The following is an 18550-nucleotide window of genomic DNA, read 5'->3' as shown; positions in this document are numbered from 1 at the left end:
TAACTGTCAGGAAATTTGTTCTCTCCTTGATTAGTTTCCATCCATTGCTTCTTGTCTTGCCTTCAGGTGCTTTGGAGAATAGGTTGACTCCCTGTACTTTGTGGCAACCTCTGAGATATTGGAACGCTGCTATCATGTCACTCATTCCTGGTCCTTCTTTTCATTAAACTATTTCAATTCCAGCAACCGTTCTTTATATTTGTTTTAGCCTCCAGTCCCCTACTCGTTTTTGTTGCTCTTCCACTGATGATTATCTACTGATCATCTACTGATGATCATTTACTACTGATCATATACACAGAAGGGGTCCTTCTATAGCAATAACAATAGCATTTAAGACTTATATACTGCTTTATAGCCCTATCTAAGCGGCTTTGCCACCAACAATCTGGGACCTCCTTTTACTGACCTTGGAAGGATGGAAGGCTGAGTCAACCTTGAGCCTGTGAGAATCAAACTGCTGAACTGCTGGCAGTTGGCAGTCCGCAGAATTAGCCTGCAATACTGCATTCTAATCACTGTGCCACCATGGTTATAGGTAACATACTTTGCTTGCCTCAGCTGATAGGTGCTGGAATATAGAATGACAGAATAATCAGCATCTTCCGATTATTCCTTCAGAGCTCCCGTATTATTCACCTTCTGTTAAAGGACTGAACTGCATACTCTGTACTGTATTTGGAATATGCAGGAGAACTGGCATAAGAGAGAACAATTCAAATGTAGAAGCAAACAACTATTTGAAAGGAAGAATAGATGTAATATTTATTACTTTCTGTACTTTTTAAAGGATTCACTGTCACAGTGAAAAACACTACAAAAATGTCACAGGATGAGATTTTCAGTATAGGAAATGTTAATCAAGAGGCAATAAGGAAAAAGACCTAAAATCCTGGATAAAGGAAACAAAATATTTTAAAGCAGAATGCCTGCTATCTCCTTTAGTTGAAGGGAATATGTGCTCTAAAATATGTAGTTTAAGAACACTACAGGGATTATGCAGCATAAGAAAAACGATACACCGAGTCTCAAAGTCTCTCTTCTTGTCTGTTCTTTCACAACCATTAACATCCTAATACCAGAAGGACCATTTCTTTAGAACTCTTATTAATCCAAACCATGATGTTTCTTGATAAACCTTGTCCCTGATCAAAGTTAACATCTTTGAATTAAAACTATGTTCTACACTGCTATGCACTGAATCCTAATTTCTTTAAATATGTGTGACTTAAGAAAGATTCAATGCATTTATTTCATGGTTCTATCTTTTCGTATTTGATTCCCTCCTCTGAACATCTTCAGATGGGACCACTAAGGACCCCATTGGAAATAGGTTAGTTTAAGTTGCTACAGGATATCAGAAATGACGGAATGTAAATTGTTGATTTCCGGCCTTCGTTATTTTTACAAAAAACTCAAGGTGCTGAACATATCCAACACACTTTTCTCCTCCTATTTTCTTCACAACACTGGGGAAACACTCAGTTTCCACACTGAGTTGGGCTGAGAGAGTGACTGGCCCAAGGTCACCCAGGTGGCTTTCATCCCTATGTTAGGAAAGTTTGAAAATGATAAGTTTCGTTCAGTGGGGAAAAAAAAAAAGCTTATATATTTAACAAATAAAAAGAATGAACATTTATCATGAATGCCTGCCTCCAACCCACATGTAACTTTCTTACAAATCAAATCTGACCAGGTTTATTGAGAAAAGGTGCCCATGATTACATGATTTGATACAGGAAGTCCTGCAAAGAAAAGTTAACTCATTGTTCCTGAGCCTTAGGGATTTGTGAATACGAAACACGATGGTTGTCACCTGGGAAACATTTGCAGCCACCCGTTTAAAAAATGAAATATAGCTATAACAGACAGTAACTGAAAGAATAGAAACAGTTAAGAGCAAGGGAAGGGATAGCTTAACGAGCCAAGGGCTAGGATTCCCCCCTTCAGTTGAGAGAAGAAGAGAATAACTTGCTGGCCAGATTTGGACTGAAACTAAACATTTGGAGGGGATGGAATTAACTATTTTCTCTTTTCCTGCTCTTTTGATTAACTACTAGCCTTCACTGACTGCTTTTCATTAAAACAATCAAGTACTGTGATCCTCAGACAACTTTTATGTTTTTTGGAATTGCTGTGGATCTACCAGCATAATATACCTCACAGGAATTGTTGCAAAGTAAACAATCTAAAAATGTTTGGCATTCCGCAGATCTAAAGTAAGATATCAAGAGGATTTTTCGAAAGGAAGAGTATTAAGATAGGACTGCAAGCACAGAAATACACCCTTGTGGAAATCCTCCCCCTCTCTAGGCTATCTAATATCCATTGTGCTGATGATAGTAAAAAGTGTCGGAGCAGCTCTTCCCTTTCCTGGGCACCTGCCATGGCTAACTGTCTCTTCCAGTTACCGGCAGGCAGACACTGCAGGCCTGCCTCTGCTCAGCTGTCCCAGTCCCGTGATTCACCAGAGGCTGTGCCATTCCCTCTCGGAGGGCACGTCCTCCTCCAAATTACTACATTCCGCAAATTCCTCTTCCCTGACACCACCATGTGAACCAGTTGGACAGCTCTGTTAAAAATAACCTAGTGGGGCAGCCTTCCAGCCAATCAGCCTTTAGTAGCATACCAGCCTTGGTGGTGCACAACTCAAGTTACACCTGCTGTCTGGGGCAAGTCAAGTGCAGAGCTAGTTTCCTGTGAGCTACCTAAGCTCTCTGCCCCACCAGAGGAGAAAGAAATGCCCCTTGCCATACACGGCCCAGACTCTCTCCCTACACTTGCACACTGGCCACCGTTCAAGGGCTCCAGGTTACCACAGGTCAGCAGCTCTCCCTCCTTCCCCTCGGTCACTCCTCACAGCAGCTGGGAGATCAGTTCCTGTGTCAATAGCTGGCCCACCCTTTAACCCTTTAGCCAAGTATGAGCCATTTATCGTAGGTGTTTAGATAGTGGTCTGTGTGATAGTGTGATTCCTGAGGCATCCTACTTCTAGCATCTGCCCTGAATAAAGCTGTCTATGATTCTGCAGAAGCCCACTCTCCAACTTGCCCTTCGGACCCACCCATGGCTAGAAAGTTATGGAAGGAAACGTCTCACCAAGTTCAATCTCTCTACAGCTAAGAGTGGTTTTCCAAGAACAGCATCATATAAAGTTTTACCAGTCAATTGTTAGGTGTTCAGCGCACAGTTCTGTGTATCTCCAACAAGCAACATGGGCTTGGTTGGAATTGCTGCAGGGTGGCTTTGCTGAGAACATCCAAGTGCAAATGGGGTTTTTTTGTTTTTGTTTTTGTTTTGGTAATGGACAAAATACTCAAGATTGGCATGCTGATATGCAAGGTTAGATATTCTATTTACAATTATTATAGAAGTACACCCAGCTTATTGTTTGCAGAGCCTAGTGTACACTTCCCATAGAAAGGAATTCACGCTACAGCACCACTAGAGGATATTCCAGAACAATCCATGGTTATTTAGGCAGAGATTACATGCCTATGATGCATTGGCACACACTCTAAAACATGATCACCTGCCCTATATGTTTCTTCATATGAAAATACAGTTCTAGAATGCACTGAATCATCTCTTGAAAAATGAAATATTATTTCTAGTTTCACATAACTTCTTTTCTTCATCTGATCAGTTACAATATTCCTTGCTACATGACATCTAGAAATATAACATGTGAACTAAGGCTCAGCAACAATTTATGTGATTTAGGTCAGAGTTCCCCAACCTTTCTAGGTTGGCGGCCTGGAGGTGGGATAGTTTAGTGGGAGGGGTTTTGTGGACGGCCTGGATGGGATGGTTTTGTGGGAGGGGTGGGCACCTGTATGCATGTCCACAAGCACCCGTTCTTTGCGCAAGTAGGGTTGAGAGCCTGCGACGCTCGTGCGACTGAGGACCTGAGTGCCTCATGCGAATAGGTCAAGAGTGTCCGCGATTCTCGCATAAATGGGGTGCCAAGTGCCTGTGATGCTCATGCGAATGGGGCTGAGCGCACGCATGCCTGCGCGCACTCCAGCCACCTCCTCAAACAGCCCACTGGTGAATAGACTGCAGCCTGGTAGTAGGCCACAACAAGCAGGTTGGGGACCTCTGACTTAGCTGACACTTTTGCTATGCATTTATTTTATTTCAAGAAAGACTGCAATTGATTACTGGGCCACAGGTATTATATGAAATATCTTCATGTACTCTCATGCTCAGAAATTAAAATGTGAAATGAACTGTTTCTTGTGAAAGCATGTGAAATTGTGCATTGATTGTTGTTCCATATTTATTATTACTTGCATGTGAATAAGTAGCACACAAAACATAAAGACAATTAATTATCTTCATAGCATAATGCCCAATAAGCCTATTTTATACACCTGATAAACTGATACTAAATTGCATACTGTTTCCTTATCTTGAGGAAGTTTTATCTGCATCTACCCCCTTTTTTTTAAAAAAAAGAGGAACTTCTGTTTCTTAAAATCCAAGTATTAATAAATTAGCACGTGAAGCAGTTCAGAAAATGACAATATACCAGGCCTGTGAAAATGATTTATGAGCCATTGTGCAAAGCATCTTTCAAAATCCTCTGTACCAAAGGTGTCAAACTGGAGGTCCACAGGCCGGATGCATCATGCACAGGCCACGCCCACCCCAGCTCCACGAAGTGGACAAACGTCACAAAAGTCACATGACAGTGATATGACGCTACGAGTTTAACACCTGTGCTCTACACAGAAGTGAGAAGTAGCTGCAGCCTGTTTGCTTTGCATGACTACTTCAAGGCATTCCTAAAATCTACTTCCCATTCATTTGTGTGTCAAGAAGCTACTTCTGCAGAGTAAAGAAGAAGTCTTTTCTGGTGAAGCCAAGATCTTCTAGATGTCTCTGTGTGCCCAGGACTCTATTCTGGTGGAATAGACCTCTGGACACACAAACACACACAAAACCTCTAGAAGATCTTGGATTGTCTCAAAGTAACCATTCTTTGAGTGATTGGATCTGTTTCAAGGAATAGATCCAGAGAGGAGATCTCCTCATGGATGCCTGACCCAGGCCTATTGTGCCAAAGGTTTCTCTCACAACAATGGAAGAGTAAAGACAAAACTATAAGGCATTTATTTTTTAAAGAGCACTTTTAGTCCATTAGCCAATCTGTCATTAAACTGGAAGGGTGCAAGAGATTCTGATGACTAATATGCAACTTTGTTATCCAAAAACATTTGCAGAGTAAGCTAACAGCTTCTGACGTGTTTAGTCTTCCTCAAACTGACAACCACTACTGCCATATAAATCAAAGCTAAGCATAAAATTTGATGGACAGAAATCCTCAAACCCATTTTAGTCAGTACCTCAGCAATTGGTGCTGCCACTATTGTTATTACAACCCACATTGTTCAAAACAGCACTGCAGTCTACTTGCTACAAAGGAGCAGCGCCAGGGGTGAAATGCTCCGGGTTCGGACCGGCTCGGGCGAGTAGGCAGCGATGGCGGCGGCAGTTCGAAGAACTGGTAGCAAAAATCCCTGCCCCCGCTCCCCATGCCCAGCTGAGCCACGCAATCATCAGAGGCTTTTTTTCTTTTAAATGCCTCTGACGATCCAAGCTCTGATGATCCCAGGTCTGACGATCCAAGCTGAGTTGCCTGCTAATCAGGCAACTCAGCTTGGATTGTCAGAGCCATTTAAAAGAAAAAAAGTTTTTTTCTTTTAAATGGCTCTGATGATCCTAGCTGAGTTGCCTAATCGGCAGAGGATTTTTAAAAAACCCTCTGACGATCAGGCAACTCAGCTGGGATCATCAGAGCCTTTTGAAAGCATTTTTTTACATGGTTTTACATGTAAAAAATGGTTTTAAAAGTAAAAAAAAAAATTGACCACGCCCACCCAGTCACATTAACCCCCCCCCCCGCCAAGCCACGCCCACAGAACCGGTAGTAACAAATTTTAGATTTCACCACTGAGCAGCGCAGTACCCAAGGCCATATCTGAGAACCTTATCAGAATACTTAACAGAGTATCTATAGTGCAGGGATATCAAACTGGCAGCCTGCGGGCCGGATATGTCACACGCAGGCCACGGCCACCCCAGCTCTGTGAATGGGGGAAACATCAAGAAACATCATGTGATGGCAACGTGATGCTGCGAGTTTGACACCCATGATCTAGTGCTTCAAGCTTCCTTCTAATCAAAGAGATTAGGGACCCTCTTCCAAGGTAGCCTCTGGCAAACAGAACAGGGCTTAAAGAAACAGGATGGAGCCCATTAATCAGGCATCTTCTCCCATCTTACATAAAAAGATAAGCGTATTAATTGAGTAGTTCCTTCCTCCAAATATTCTCGGAGGGTATCCAACAAGAAAGCATGACTCCATTCTACTTATCGCAAGCAAAGTATGGACTAAAGTGCTACTGAGTTAAAAAAAAAAAGGAGTTAGTATGAAGCAAAATCTAAAATACCAGTTCTTAAGTTGTCAAGTTAGAAAAGCAAAGGTAGAGCAGGGTTGCTGTTTCTTTAAGTGATTTCCAGATGCCTCTAAGTGGCTGGAAAAACCAGTTTGTACGCTTGGGTTTGAAGAACAAAGGGCAAACTTCCCAGCAGTACTCCAGATATTTCTGGAGAAATCTTTTTTAAAATGTCTGTTCAGAAATCTTCCATTCCTTTCAAGAGCTCTCAGAGTGTGTGGTCCTGCTAAATTGTGTACAGAGGAGTTGACTAAAGGAAGCTAAGGTGCAATGTAGCAGCTTCTTAAGTTTATCTTAGTATGAAATAGAAAGGTCCAGTTTCTTTTCCAGTCTCTCTTCTTAATTACAGAATGATGCAAAGCAGGAGTACTTCAATCAGAAAAATAAGTCATTAAAAGAAATACCCGGGCCAGGTATCTAACCAATGTCTTTAGTTGGCCTTACAAGCAAATGAAATAAAACGAAGTATGTTTGCAACCTGATTAATTTCTGCAACATGGAAATCTACAGCCCATTTAGGGACAGGCTTTTCATGTAATAGCATTTTTACTTTTAGAGGATTAACAGATCTGGATAGACAACTTCAAAGCAACAAATAGTTACAGTTACTATATAATGGTCATCAGTAGGGTAATCGCAGTATGGAAGCCCTCATCATGCTTATGAAATAACCATTAGAATAACAACCTACAGTGTAACTTAATATAAAGGGAGAGTTAAGTAAGCACCCGACTTTTGCCAAATCATTTTCAGCAGCCATATTTCATATCAGCATCCCAACCAACTACCTAGTTGAAGAGTGGCCTGGAATACTGACCCCATCTGGGTGGTCCCATTAAATGATCCCATCTGGGTAAGTCCTTCCCAAGAAATTGGCAATTGCCCTTCCATTCATAAAGGAAAGATTAATGTAACATGGCCTCATCTATGCTGTAAAGGTAAGGTAAAAGAGATACATCTTAGATTCTGGAAGTACCATAAAAATAGGGAAAAATATATGTACCCATTTTCATATGATCTTTTAACTCATAGCTGCTTATCTCCTATCCCCAAATTAAGGACTAAATAAGCTTGCATTATCAGAGAAAAAAAAACATTGTTATGCTTAAGGAAGCTCAGACCTTGACTTAAACAAGCTCAATTAAGCAGGCTTTGACGAAAACAATGTTGTGCTTAAAGCAACAGGCAGTTACCTCCCTATCCCTGATTCATTTGGCAAGATTATTAACTTGGTGTTTGCTAACAGAACAATCATTCCCATGGAAATATTTCTTTGAGGTCACAAGCGTAGGATTATGACATCACAAAAGGAACACGGTAGAACAGATAAGTGGGAAGGAGCAATGCAATGATTGTTTATACTTTATTGTATAGGATGTAGTTCAGATGTATCCAGGATTAAAGCCTTCCAGAGAAAGAAAAACCAGATACCAGTACAAAGGGAAATCAGTTCATTCAAAAACAGTTCCAATAAGTAAATTTAGGATATGGAAGTATATCAATTTTTTACATTCAAACCAAATCAAAATGGGGGAGCTTCATTTTCCTCTTCCTCTTTTTTTAAGTTTTCAAAATTTTATGGATTACATATGAAGAATTAACCAATGACAATAAAAGATCTAGGCAAAATATTGTAATTTTTTTCAACACCAGCTTTTAAAAAAAAGTGAATGTAGGGAGTTTCAGATTCTGAGTGCTCTGTTTCATAGTATAAAAGATATGTTTGGCTGTCTTTCATGTTACAAATGTCTCATGTTGATGTCTTATGTGTTATGCCTCATACTATCATGTCACAAGAGTAATTGATAAAATATTATCATTCCCCCACTGTGGAAGCCAAACCACTTTGAAGTTAGTGTTGGTTCTAATGAGGGGCATGGCCCAACAAAAATGAAGTCCTATCTTTATGAGGCGTACTATTTTGAGACATGGGAGTTTGTGATTTCCTGCATAATATGTACGCATCAAAAAGAAAACACAACCACGTAAGTTTTTTATAGCATTTTGAATAGGTTTAAGATTTGCATGTTATTGGAGTAAACAAACATAGCCGCCTTATCTCAGGGCCTGGCCACAATCAATGAGTTAGCCTTTACAGCAGCCTTTCTGAGTAGACTGGATGCCCTACTGAAGTTACAGATTTCCCCTTCCAGAATCCCATTCGTTAGCCTGGAGAACTCTGCTTTAAGATTTTAGAAAACATTTGGTTGTTTTAACTCAGTGTTTTTCAACCTTGGTAGCTTGAAGATGGGTGGACTTCAACTCCCAGAATCCCCTAGCCAGCAGTGCTGGCTGGGGGATTCTGGGAGTTGAAGTCCACCCATCTTCAAGCTTCCAAGGTTGAGAAACACTGTTTTAACTTAAGACACATTTATTAGATCGATAAAAAAAAAAAAAATCAAGATGGAAGAGGCAATTCCCCTTGGAAAAAAAATTGTAGCCCATTCCTTACTGAGTTTTAAATGGTAATTCAAATCTGCTCCATAGTTAGAAGCAAGAAAAACACAGATGTGGCAACAAAGAAAATTCAAATACAGGTACTGTAAATGGGTAGTGAGCAGACCTTGGAAAGAATGTGGTGTTTTGTTTGTGACCTGCATTAGAGGCCAGATATACCACCTTTCACACCCAAAGGCAGGTATGTGGGATCCTCAAGCAGACAAAAATCAATCTTCCTTTGACAGGAATGAACTTCCCAAACCAGTTCATCAAGTCAGGCAGAAAGAAGAGTGGGAGGGAGAAAAGAGGTGAGGCATAAGGGAGTGGGAGGGATATATAGTTTAAGGGAACTACAAAGGAAATATGAGTCACGGATCCAGCAAAGAAGAGTTCAGCACTCTGTTTATTCACTTCAATATGACCACCCCCACAAGCCATAAGCCCTTCACAATATGGCTTCTGGAAGTCCATTGTCCTCACTACAACCCCCACTGACCAGGGAGATAAAATATATCAAGGGCCCAGTAATCCAGAAAGCAGCCAATTAAAGGGCCAGGAGCAAAATCCCATTTTTTGTTTTCGAGGTCTGCACATTAGGAGTAAATGCTTTAAACTTCAGAATGTTTATAAAAGGCAAATCCCTACTATCTCATTACACAACGGTGAACTTTTATGATGTTTTAACACAGACTCGTGGTAAAAGGATGGTTATTGTGCCAGATTAAGGTAGCACTGAAGCTAATACCACAGATAAAACTATCAAATTCAAGGAGAACTTTACAATATCTGACAAATAGATTTTCTGCAAAAGTTATCCTTCTGCAGCCTGCAAGTTTCATTGCATGACAAAGACAAAGGTAGTCCTTGGCTTATGACTCTTCATTTATAGCCCATAAAGCTATTCTGAACTTTGCAAAATTCCACTCACACAATTGCAATCTAGGTGCTTGGCAACCTGTTTGTACTTATGACTGACTGGTAACCAAGCACCTTGTGATCATGCGATTGGCATTGGCAAATTTCTCTGTTGCTTCCCTAGAAACTCAGCGCCACAGAGCTGTAATTCCCCACCCATCCCAGACAGGCCTTTGAGAGCAAAAGGGCTGCCTGCCGAGTGGAGGGGAACTCCTTTGACAGGCTACAGAAATGGAGATCAGATCCCCAAAATCAGGAGTTCTGTTTGCCTACATGACAGTATCATTCAATGAGCACAATCCCAGCACTTCCAATTGCGGTAGTTAAGCAGTCTTTTAGGTTGTTAAGCGGATGGAGCAAAAGAGCTGCCTGAAGAGTTTAGCTCCCTTCCGTGTGTGGAGGGGAACTCCTCTGAAGATCTGTTTGCGCCATCCGTTTAACAACCTAAAAGACTGCTTAACTACCACAATTGGGAGTGCTGGGATTGTGCTCATTGGATGATACTGTCATGTGGGCATTTTACTTAATGACAGCTTCACTCAGCGACTGAGATTCTGTTCCCAATTTTAAGTCAAGAACTATCTATACCTAATTTTCTACTTTTTCAAGTTAATATCCAGATCCACCTTACTATGTACTGGATTATTAGACTACAATGGTTGGCTGTCCTATTTAATTAAATCAGTGTACTTCCTGGATAAATATAGCCCCTTCTTTCTTTTCTTTCTAAACTTTAGCCACTGTGTTTCAGATTAAATTTAGAAAAATGCAAATCCTTGCTCAGGCATCAAGCTCCTCAGAAGATAGTTTCTCTTAGAGATGAGGGGCTAGAGTGATTATTGCTGGTTGTCTCTGTACTACATTTTTAACCTGTTATGTATAATTTATTACCTATCACTATATTTTGTCACTGTACTTTTTAATCTACATGCTAGCTTTTGGAATTGCATTCCACAAAGAAGCATTTTGGAGCAGCATGTACGCTTCTGAAAATAAATTCAAAAAACCACTATTCAACTATGATGGTTGTGAGTATAGAAGGAGGGGGTGGCATAGGTATATCTTGTTGACTTTTTTGAAGGAAGATGGGAGATAAGTATGCTTAATTGAATAGTAAATAAAATCTATCAAGCTATTGCCCTTGGGTCTTGTCTGAAATCCAGCTTTTATTACGTAAGTCATAAAACCAAATCTCACTCACCATACATTTTGCCTTCATCTGAGAGGATAATCTTCCGCCGACCACAGGGCGGATATATTGCCAGTGCCTCCTGGAAGCTCTGTTCAATGTCTGGACTCCACACTCCTTCGGCATCATTGTCCAGACTTTTGTCCATTCCCTCTTGTCCATCTTCTCGCCCCTCCCCAGGGCTGCCGCTGGTGTTCCAGCTGTTGGACGCTATTGTGATGGCTGCTCTGGGCTCTGACCCTGAGCCCCAAAAGGCAATTCGTCAGCCTAAAACAAGCAAAGAGGGTTGATTAATGAACTGCTATTGAGCATAGATGGAATCTTAACCTCCAGATTGAAGTTAAAAACAAATTTCGAATCACATAAACATCAGTATGGGTGAAGACCCGAATTTAAACTTTTGTTTCATAGTAAGTATTTTTAAACATATACATTAAACACTTTTACAGCTGATGTCCTAACTATTATACATTTGTTGGCCATAATTGTAGCAATGTTTCAATGCTTTTATATATCCCCTGCCTTGTTTAACACTTATCCAAAAAACCAAAAGGTATTTTCTCATATATATTGAATATTTAAATAGCTCTGGCTCAAAAACCTATTTAAGCAATAGAACTTCTAACAAAATTGTATCAGAAATTTAATCCCTCCCATATGTACCATTGTCCCACTTCCACATAACATGTAGCAAACACAGGGAATATGATCTTTAAGAAATAATAATTTAAATTATTTTCTAATTATCTTGGTTGTACTTTTGTTTACATTAAGAAACAAATATTCAAATCTAAATCCATTCCATCATGATGAACTATACTGTGACTATTGGAGAAAGCCACTAAACATTTTTAACAGTGATGTGGTTTGGAAATATTTTCATCAGCACAATATACTTTTGTTTAAGAAAAACACTGTGTTATAAAATTAATTGATAACATAATGAATTAAGACAAATCAAACAATCCAATCAAGGATTTAATGTTCATCAAGTTGAACATCAAAACTATCATTTTTGTGTGTTGTAATAATCTGTAATGCATAGATTGTAATAAAAATATTATATTAACAGTTTTTAGTGCCTTCATTTTATTTTGATTTTTTTATCTGTGTAATTTTAATTAGGCAGTGGAAGTATTTCATTGAAACTATACTGCCTAAAGCATGTAAAATGTTTAAAAATTGTGTAAGTAAAACTTTTAGATGGAACATAACATTACAAAAGATAAAATTAATACAGTGTATTAAAAAATACACCTTTCTTAGAACTGAATCAGAAGTATCTATTAAATACTGACAAAAACACTAAAGACTATGTGGTTGGAAGGATATTTTCTTATACTTCTTTTAATGTAATCCTCTCAACCCCGAAATTATGAAGCCTTCTTGAATGTGATTGAGTCGGGAAGAGGGAATTGGTCAAAAATACATTGCTTTATTACAGAGGTATTTAAATTTAACTTTGGTCAATTTCCTCCTTCAGACAATTCGGATGAGTCTCAGACAAATGTTTTTCAGAAGATGCAGAAAGGAACGAAGAGATAAAAAACGATTTGTTACAGTGAACAGCTCTTAAGGATCTTTTATGTGTTATACCAAAAAAAAAAAAAAATTGAAGAAAGAAAAAAGCCTTCTGAATTTAAAAATTATAAACAGCAATTGTATCTACTGCAGACTTCTAACAGAAAAGGATTAGAGCAATGGGATTTTGTATCTTACATTTCTATATTTATTCCATATCTATTATTTGATGCACATTTTTCAAATATTCAGCACTGGTAGTGAGTAGTTAAATCCAAGCTTTTACTTTCACATTTCCATTTTCAGAGAAACACTATTTTGTTCAATAGCAGGCTGATAAATTTTACTTACAGCCTGGTGTAAGGCGTGCTTTATTTAGAAGTAAATCCTGCTTTGTCCAATTGATAATTTTTTTGTGTGCCACTGAACATGTTGATGCGCTTTTGAGAAAATGAAATTGCTCAGCCAGAGAGGAAAGCAGAGACCCACTTTGTTTCTACGCTGATAAAAACTACCCAAAATTACATGATTAAAAATATTGAATTCTACTCCTAAATTATATAGAGTAGTTTTTGTGGCAAACCATACTGTCTCATTATAGTTTTAATGTTTAGAAGGAATACATAAGTTTCTCAGTGATTTGAAATAATCTATTGAGACAATGGTTGGACATTGATTTGGAGAGAAAACTGGATATACGTTCTTTCTTATGATGAGAGTCCTGAGAAATCACAAGATTTCCCCCCCTATTTTTTAAAAATAATTTTCAGAAAGATTCTGCAGAACCCTGTTTGCAATTCAGCGGTATCTGTGAGCCTGGAAATTGTGCCGGTTTCTTCCTACACACAACTCCAAAGGCAGCTGGGTGTTTTGCAATAACTTGTTTGGGGGCTGCAGCACCACCACCAGCTGCTCATGGGGTGATGAGAGCAGAGAGGTGTCTTCTCCGGCAGGAGGCTTCCGGGAGAGAACACACAACTAAGGTGTCCAATGCAGATATCTCCTTTTAAAGAAACTGTAGAGACAACGGGCTGGCTTAATGTTTCATGTTCCTTTTTTTTTTTTTTAAAGGAACCTCTTCTCTGCTGCTCTATGATGTCACCCAATCTCCCTCTTGCTTCCCCCTCCCCTTTCACCCACCCCACCCCACCCCTTCTTTGGAAACAGCCTAGCCAAATAAGGAGATCAGAACTACAGCAACTAGCCAAAGAGAAGGGGAGGGGTGAAGGGGAGACTGCAGTCCACACAAGGCTCCAACACATGCTTATTCACTCTCAGTTTCTTTCCTATGCTTGTCCCCTCTCTGACACATACACACCATGCAACATGCACACAACTGTACCAAACAATCAGGGATCCTCAGACTCTCAGAGAACATTCTGACAGCATAGGATGCAACAAGAATGTCAAGAGCCGGATGTAAAAGTATGCTCACAGAACAACTTTCCAAGAGCCTATGAAGACATTAAGGAAGGGTGGGTCTGACTCTAATAATCTTGGATAAAAGCTATGTAGCAAAGTTGTTTTTTTTTTAACATCAGCCTCTGTGTCTCTTTCACCCTCCCCCCTCAAATATACAAATAATATTGATAAGATTGAACACGTCCAGAGACAGGCAACAAAAATGGTGCATGGACTGAGGGACAAAAACATATCTGGAGATATTGGAGGAACTGAATATGTACAGCCTGGAGGACAGAAGGGAAAGGGACAACACAACTGACAACTCTGAACATATGAAGGGTGTGAATAAGATTCTAGAAGGCAATACATATTTTCAACATTAAGCAAAGATCAAGAACACAAGAGCATAACCTCAAACTTATAAGATGGAAGTTTAAAAGTAATGTTAGAAAGTATTACTGCACAAAAGCTTGGAATCAACTGCCAGCCGAGGTAATGAGTGGGTTAATCATCAGTAAATGAGTTTGAGCATGCTTGACCCGTACCAGTCGGGCTTCAGGCAGGAGCACAGCACAGAAACGGCATTGGTCGCGTTGGTGGATGATCTCTGGAGGGCTCGAGACAGGGGTTGCTCCTCTGTCCTAGTCCTATTAGATCTCTCAGCGGCTTTTGATACCATCGACCATGGTATCATGCTGCAGCAGTTGAGAGGGTTAGGAATAGGAGGCACCGTTCTGCGGTGGTTCTCCTCCTTCCTCTCCGACCGCTCGCAGTTCGTGTTGGCAGGGGGGCAGAGGTCGACCTCGAAGCGTCTCGCATGGGGAGTGCCACAAGGGTCGGTCCTCTCGCCTCTTCTGTTCAACATTTATGTGAAGCCGCTGGGTGAGATCATCCGTGGTTTTGGGGTGAAGTGTCATCTGTACGCTGATGATACTCAGCTGTACATCTCCACCCCAGACCACCCCAACGATGCTCTTGATGTGATGACTCGCTGCCTGGAGGCCGTGCGGGTCTGGATGGGGAGGAACAGGCTCAGACTCAACCCTTCCAAGACCGAGTGGCTGTGGCTGCCGGCGTCCCGATATAGTCAGCAGGTGCCATCGCTGACTATTGGGGGGTGAATCTTTGCCCCCCACGGAGAGGGCTCGCTATCTGGGTGTCCTCCTGGACGCACGGCTGTCTTTAGAAGAGCATATGATGGCCGTGGCCAGGGGGGCCTTTTATCAGGTTCACCTGATCCGCCAGTTGCAACCCTTTCTGGACCGGGACGCCTTGCGCACGGTCACTCATGCCCTTGTCACCTCCTGGCTGGACTATTGTAATGCTCTCTACATGGGGCTCCCCTTGAAGAGCACTCGGAGGCTCCAACTGGTCCAGAATGCGGCCGCGCGGGTGGTTATGGGTGCAACTCATTGTGCCCGCGTGACACCCCTCCTGCGCGAGCTGCACTGGCTCCCAGTGGTCTTCCGGGTGCGATTCAAGGTGTTGGTTACCACCTTCAAAGCGCTCCATGGCATAGGACCTGGGTACCTTCGAGACCGAGATCTTCTGCCACCAATAGCCTCCCACCGACCAGTCCGTTCCCACAGAGAGGGTCTCCTCAGGTGCCATCAGCCAAGTTATGTTGGCTGGCGACACCCAGGGGGAGGGCCTTCTCTGTGGGAGCCCCAGCCCTGTGGAATGAACTGTCCCTGGAAATACGTAAGATCTCCGACCTCTGGGTGTTTCGCTGCGCACTGAAGACCCTGTTGTTCCGCCAGGCAGGGCTATCAACATAATAATTTTAAATTGGGGTATTTTAAATTTTTGGGGTTTTAAATCGGCCAAATCTATTTAATTATTTTAATTTTTAATCATTGTTGTGTCCTGTGTTTTTAAATTGGCTGTACACCGCTCTGAGTCCTTCGGGAGAAGGGCGGTATAGAAATAAAATTATTATTATTATTATTATTATTATTATTATTATTATTATTATTATTATTATTATTATTATTATTATTATTGGGATAAACATATGTTCACCATCTGACAAAAATTAAAAAATAATCCAAATAAAAATAAATAAATAAAAATAATAAAATAATTTTTAAAAAAGCTCAATGGATAGACTCAATGGACCACTAGGTCTTTTTCTGCTCTCAGTTTTCTATGTTTCTAGATAGTCCCCATCTTATTTTCCATCTCTTTCTCCCATACAGATGGACATCACAGATCTTAGATAAGGAGCACAACAAGAAACTTCTATTGCTACTCAGGGGAGAAACCAGCCAAAAGGGTGGGCTCCATGTTTGGATCCTTTCAAAGAAAGACATTCTTTTCTGTCTCTGTTGCCCATTTGCTTGCTGTCTCTGAGCTCAATTCTTACTACTGCCCAGAGGAAGAAGGCAAGTTAGGGAAGGGCACTGGTAGTGACAGCTGCACTCTTGCCAGGCTCTTACAACTGCAGTTTACTCAGCTGTTCAGAAAAGGGAGAGAGACTGAGTGGATAAGCAATGGATGAAACAGCAACAAGATCAGGGAATTTCAATAAAGGGTCTTGAGCAGATGCCCAGCAACTCCAGCTGGCAGTATTGACTCTGCTGAGAAATCTTCTAACAGGGGCATTAAAATAGTAAGGAATTTTTCTCAAGCTGTGATCACTTCATGCAGTTCCCCACCTGAGATTCATCCTTCATTGAGGAAGGACACTGAAACATCTTGCTCTTGGCTCCAGAATCAAGAGTGTACCATGAAGAAAAATGATATTACTTATTTTTACAAAAGACCATCTTCCCTGCCTTGCTTCGGTTTTCCAGAAATTCAGGAATGCCAATGGCAGTCAGGAAAACCATCAATAATGAAGAGCTATGGAAGCAATCAAATGTGAAAAGATGCTTTGCTAATTTTAGAATGCCTTTTCACATTTTAGAAATTTTAGAAATCTGTTCATGTTTCAAATCTTTTTTATTATCAACAGATTTGAAATGGCAATTGTTATCCTAAAGAGCAGGTATCTTTTTCTTTCTGTCACACAGACATAGAATAAGTCATCTTCACTCAGCCTGTGACTCTCAGAATTCCCAATCAACAAGGCCATAGCCCTGCCAAAAGAAACTTCTGAGAGTTATGGTCCAATATATCCAACGCCACTATGCTGGAGAAGACTGATAAAGATCAGTGAAATCTATGACCCACATGATAAGTGGAATTTGGAAACAATTCTACAAAAATAGCAAAAACATTTATTTCCCATAGAAACGATCTTCTAGTTGAATTTAGTCCTATTCAAGAGTGCTTTTTCATCTGACCCAGATGAGTGAAAATCTCCATAGACATTTATTCAAGGGGGCATTGACTTTATGGATATTGTTGAAATCAAGAGGAATTGGAAGGAGAGAGACCTTGAACCTTTACTTGTATGCTTAGTTTTTTTTTTATTATTATTATTATAATGGAAGGACCTTTCTTTGTAAACTTCAAGAATTGTGGCAGCATGGGAGGATGGTAGAAACTGGACTCAGAAGATCTACCTTCTCAGAATTTAACTTCTTCCAACAATTCATGTAAGAGAGCTCTTCCTTGGAATATTTTGTATTGCCCTGTTGAGATCAGAGATAGCAGAGAAATATTTCTAAGCACTATCGCTGATAATTAGCAAGATAAACTGTTAATCCAAAATTTTATATCCAATTGCTAGGAAATGACTCCTAAGAATCAGTCAGATGAGAGCTAAATCTGGCCTTAATATGGAGATTATGAGTGCTGAGGAAGGATTTTAAATTTGCAATTCTCAACCCAGAACAAGGCATAGCTACACAAATTAATACTAAAATAAAAAATAATACAGATTATATTACTAAATATTTTGATGCTTTGCTAAGTCAAACTACAATTCAGCTTTACAATTTCATTTTAATGTATGCTGATTAGTGTATATTCAAAGTGACAAAGTGACAATGAAGTATTCTATTCTATTCTATTCTATTCTATTCTATTCTATTCTATTCTATTCTATTCTTCTCTATTCAGTGTATCTTGCAAATACACTATTTGTAATAAATATATTCAGTTAAGAAACATGCATTGCCACTAAGCTTACTCCTATCTGCCAACTCAAATCCCATGACATAATTTTATTTTGGAATATGTATATTAAATATATATTCATATTCTCCTATTTCACAACAGTTACCAAAATGATAAACACTGAAACACAAAAGTAATAGCAAAACAAAGCCCAGTTTCTAATTTTTTTTTAACCAATGCTGAACTGAAATGCTCTCTGCCCATCCAGATCTAGGCAGAAAACTATTTGAAATGTGCTGTCCCTTTACTGATCCCTATCCTCTATTGCAGTGTTTTTTAAATAATGGCTGAGGAACTCTGGGAGCTGAAGTCCACATGTTTTAAAATTGCCAAGTTTGAAAAACACTGCTCAATTGCATATGCAACCAATCACTGTAATAACATGGCTTCTCTCCAACATAATAGGTAACAAGGCCTAACAAACTTGAGGCTGCCCTTGGAGAGTGTCAGAATAAGGGGGGAAATACTACTTTCATGCCCATATAGCCAAAGCCAGTTTAAGCCTTTCTCATTCATGGGGTTAGGAGAACAATATCAGGGAATATTGTAGAGC

At 40.1% G+C, this 18550-nt stretch overlaps 1 protein-coding gene across 3 annotated transcripts in view; it reads right to left on the bottom strand.

Moving 5' to 3' along the window:
- TEAD3 (TEA domain transcription factor 3) overlaps positions 1-18550 on the bottom strand; it is a 101454-nt gene that overhangs the window by 27346 nt on the left and 55558 nt on the right. For all 3 annotated transcript variants that reach the window (XM_034414721.3, XM_034414723.3, XM_034414722.3), the window contains exon 2: positions 11020-11274. In XM_034414721.3, the coding sequence (XP_034270612.1) occupies positions 11020-11155 (136 nt within the window). In that variant the 5' untranslated portion in view covers positions 11156-11274. The remainder of the gene's footprint in view (positions 1-11019; positions 11275-18550) is intronic.

Source organism: Pantherophis guttatus, chromosome 3 (assembly GCF_059756535.1).
Source record: "Pantherophis guttatus breed Tessera chromosome 3, ASM5975653v1, whole genome shotgun sequence".
In the NCBI taxonomy this organism is placed as follows: Eukaryota; Metazoa; Chordata; class Lepidosauria; order Squamata; family Colubridae; genus Pantherophis; species Pantherophis guttatus.
Note: the sequence above shows the minus strand (reverse complement) of the source record. Positions and strands in the feature narration are given on the sequence as shown.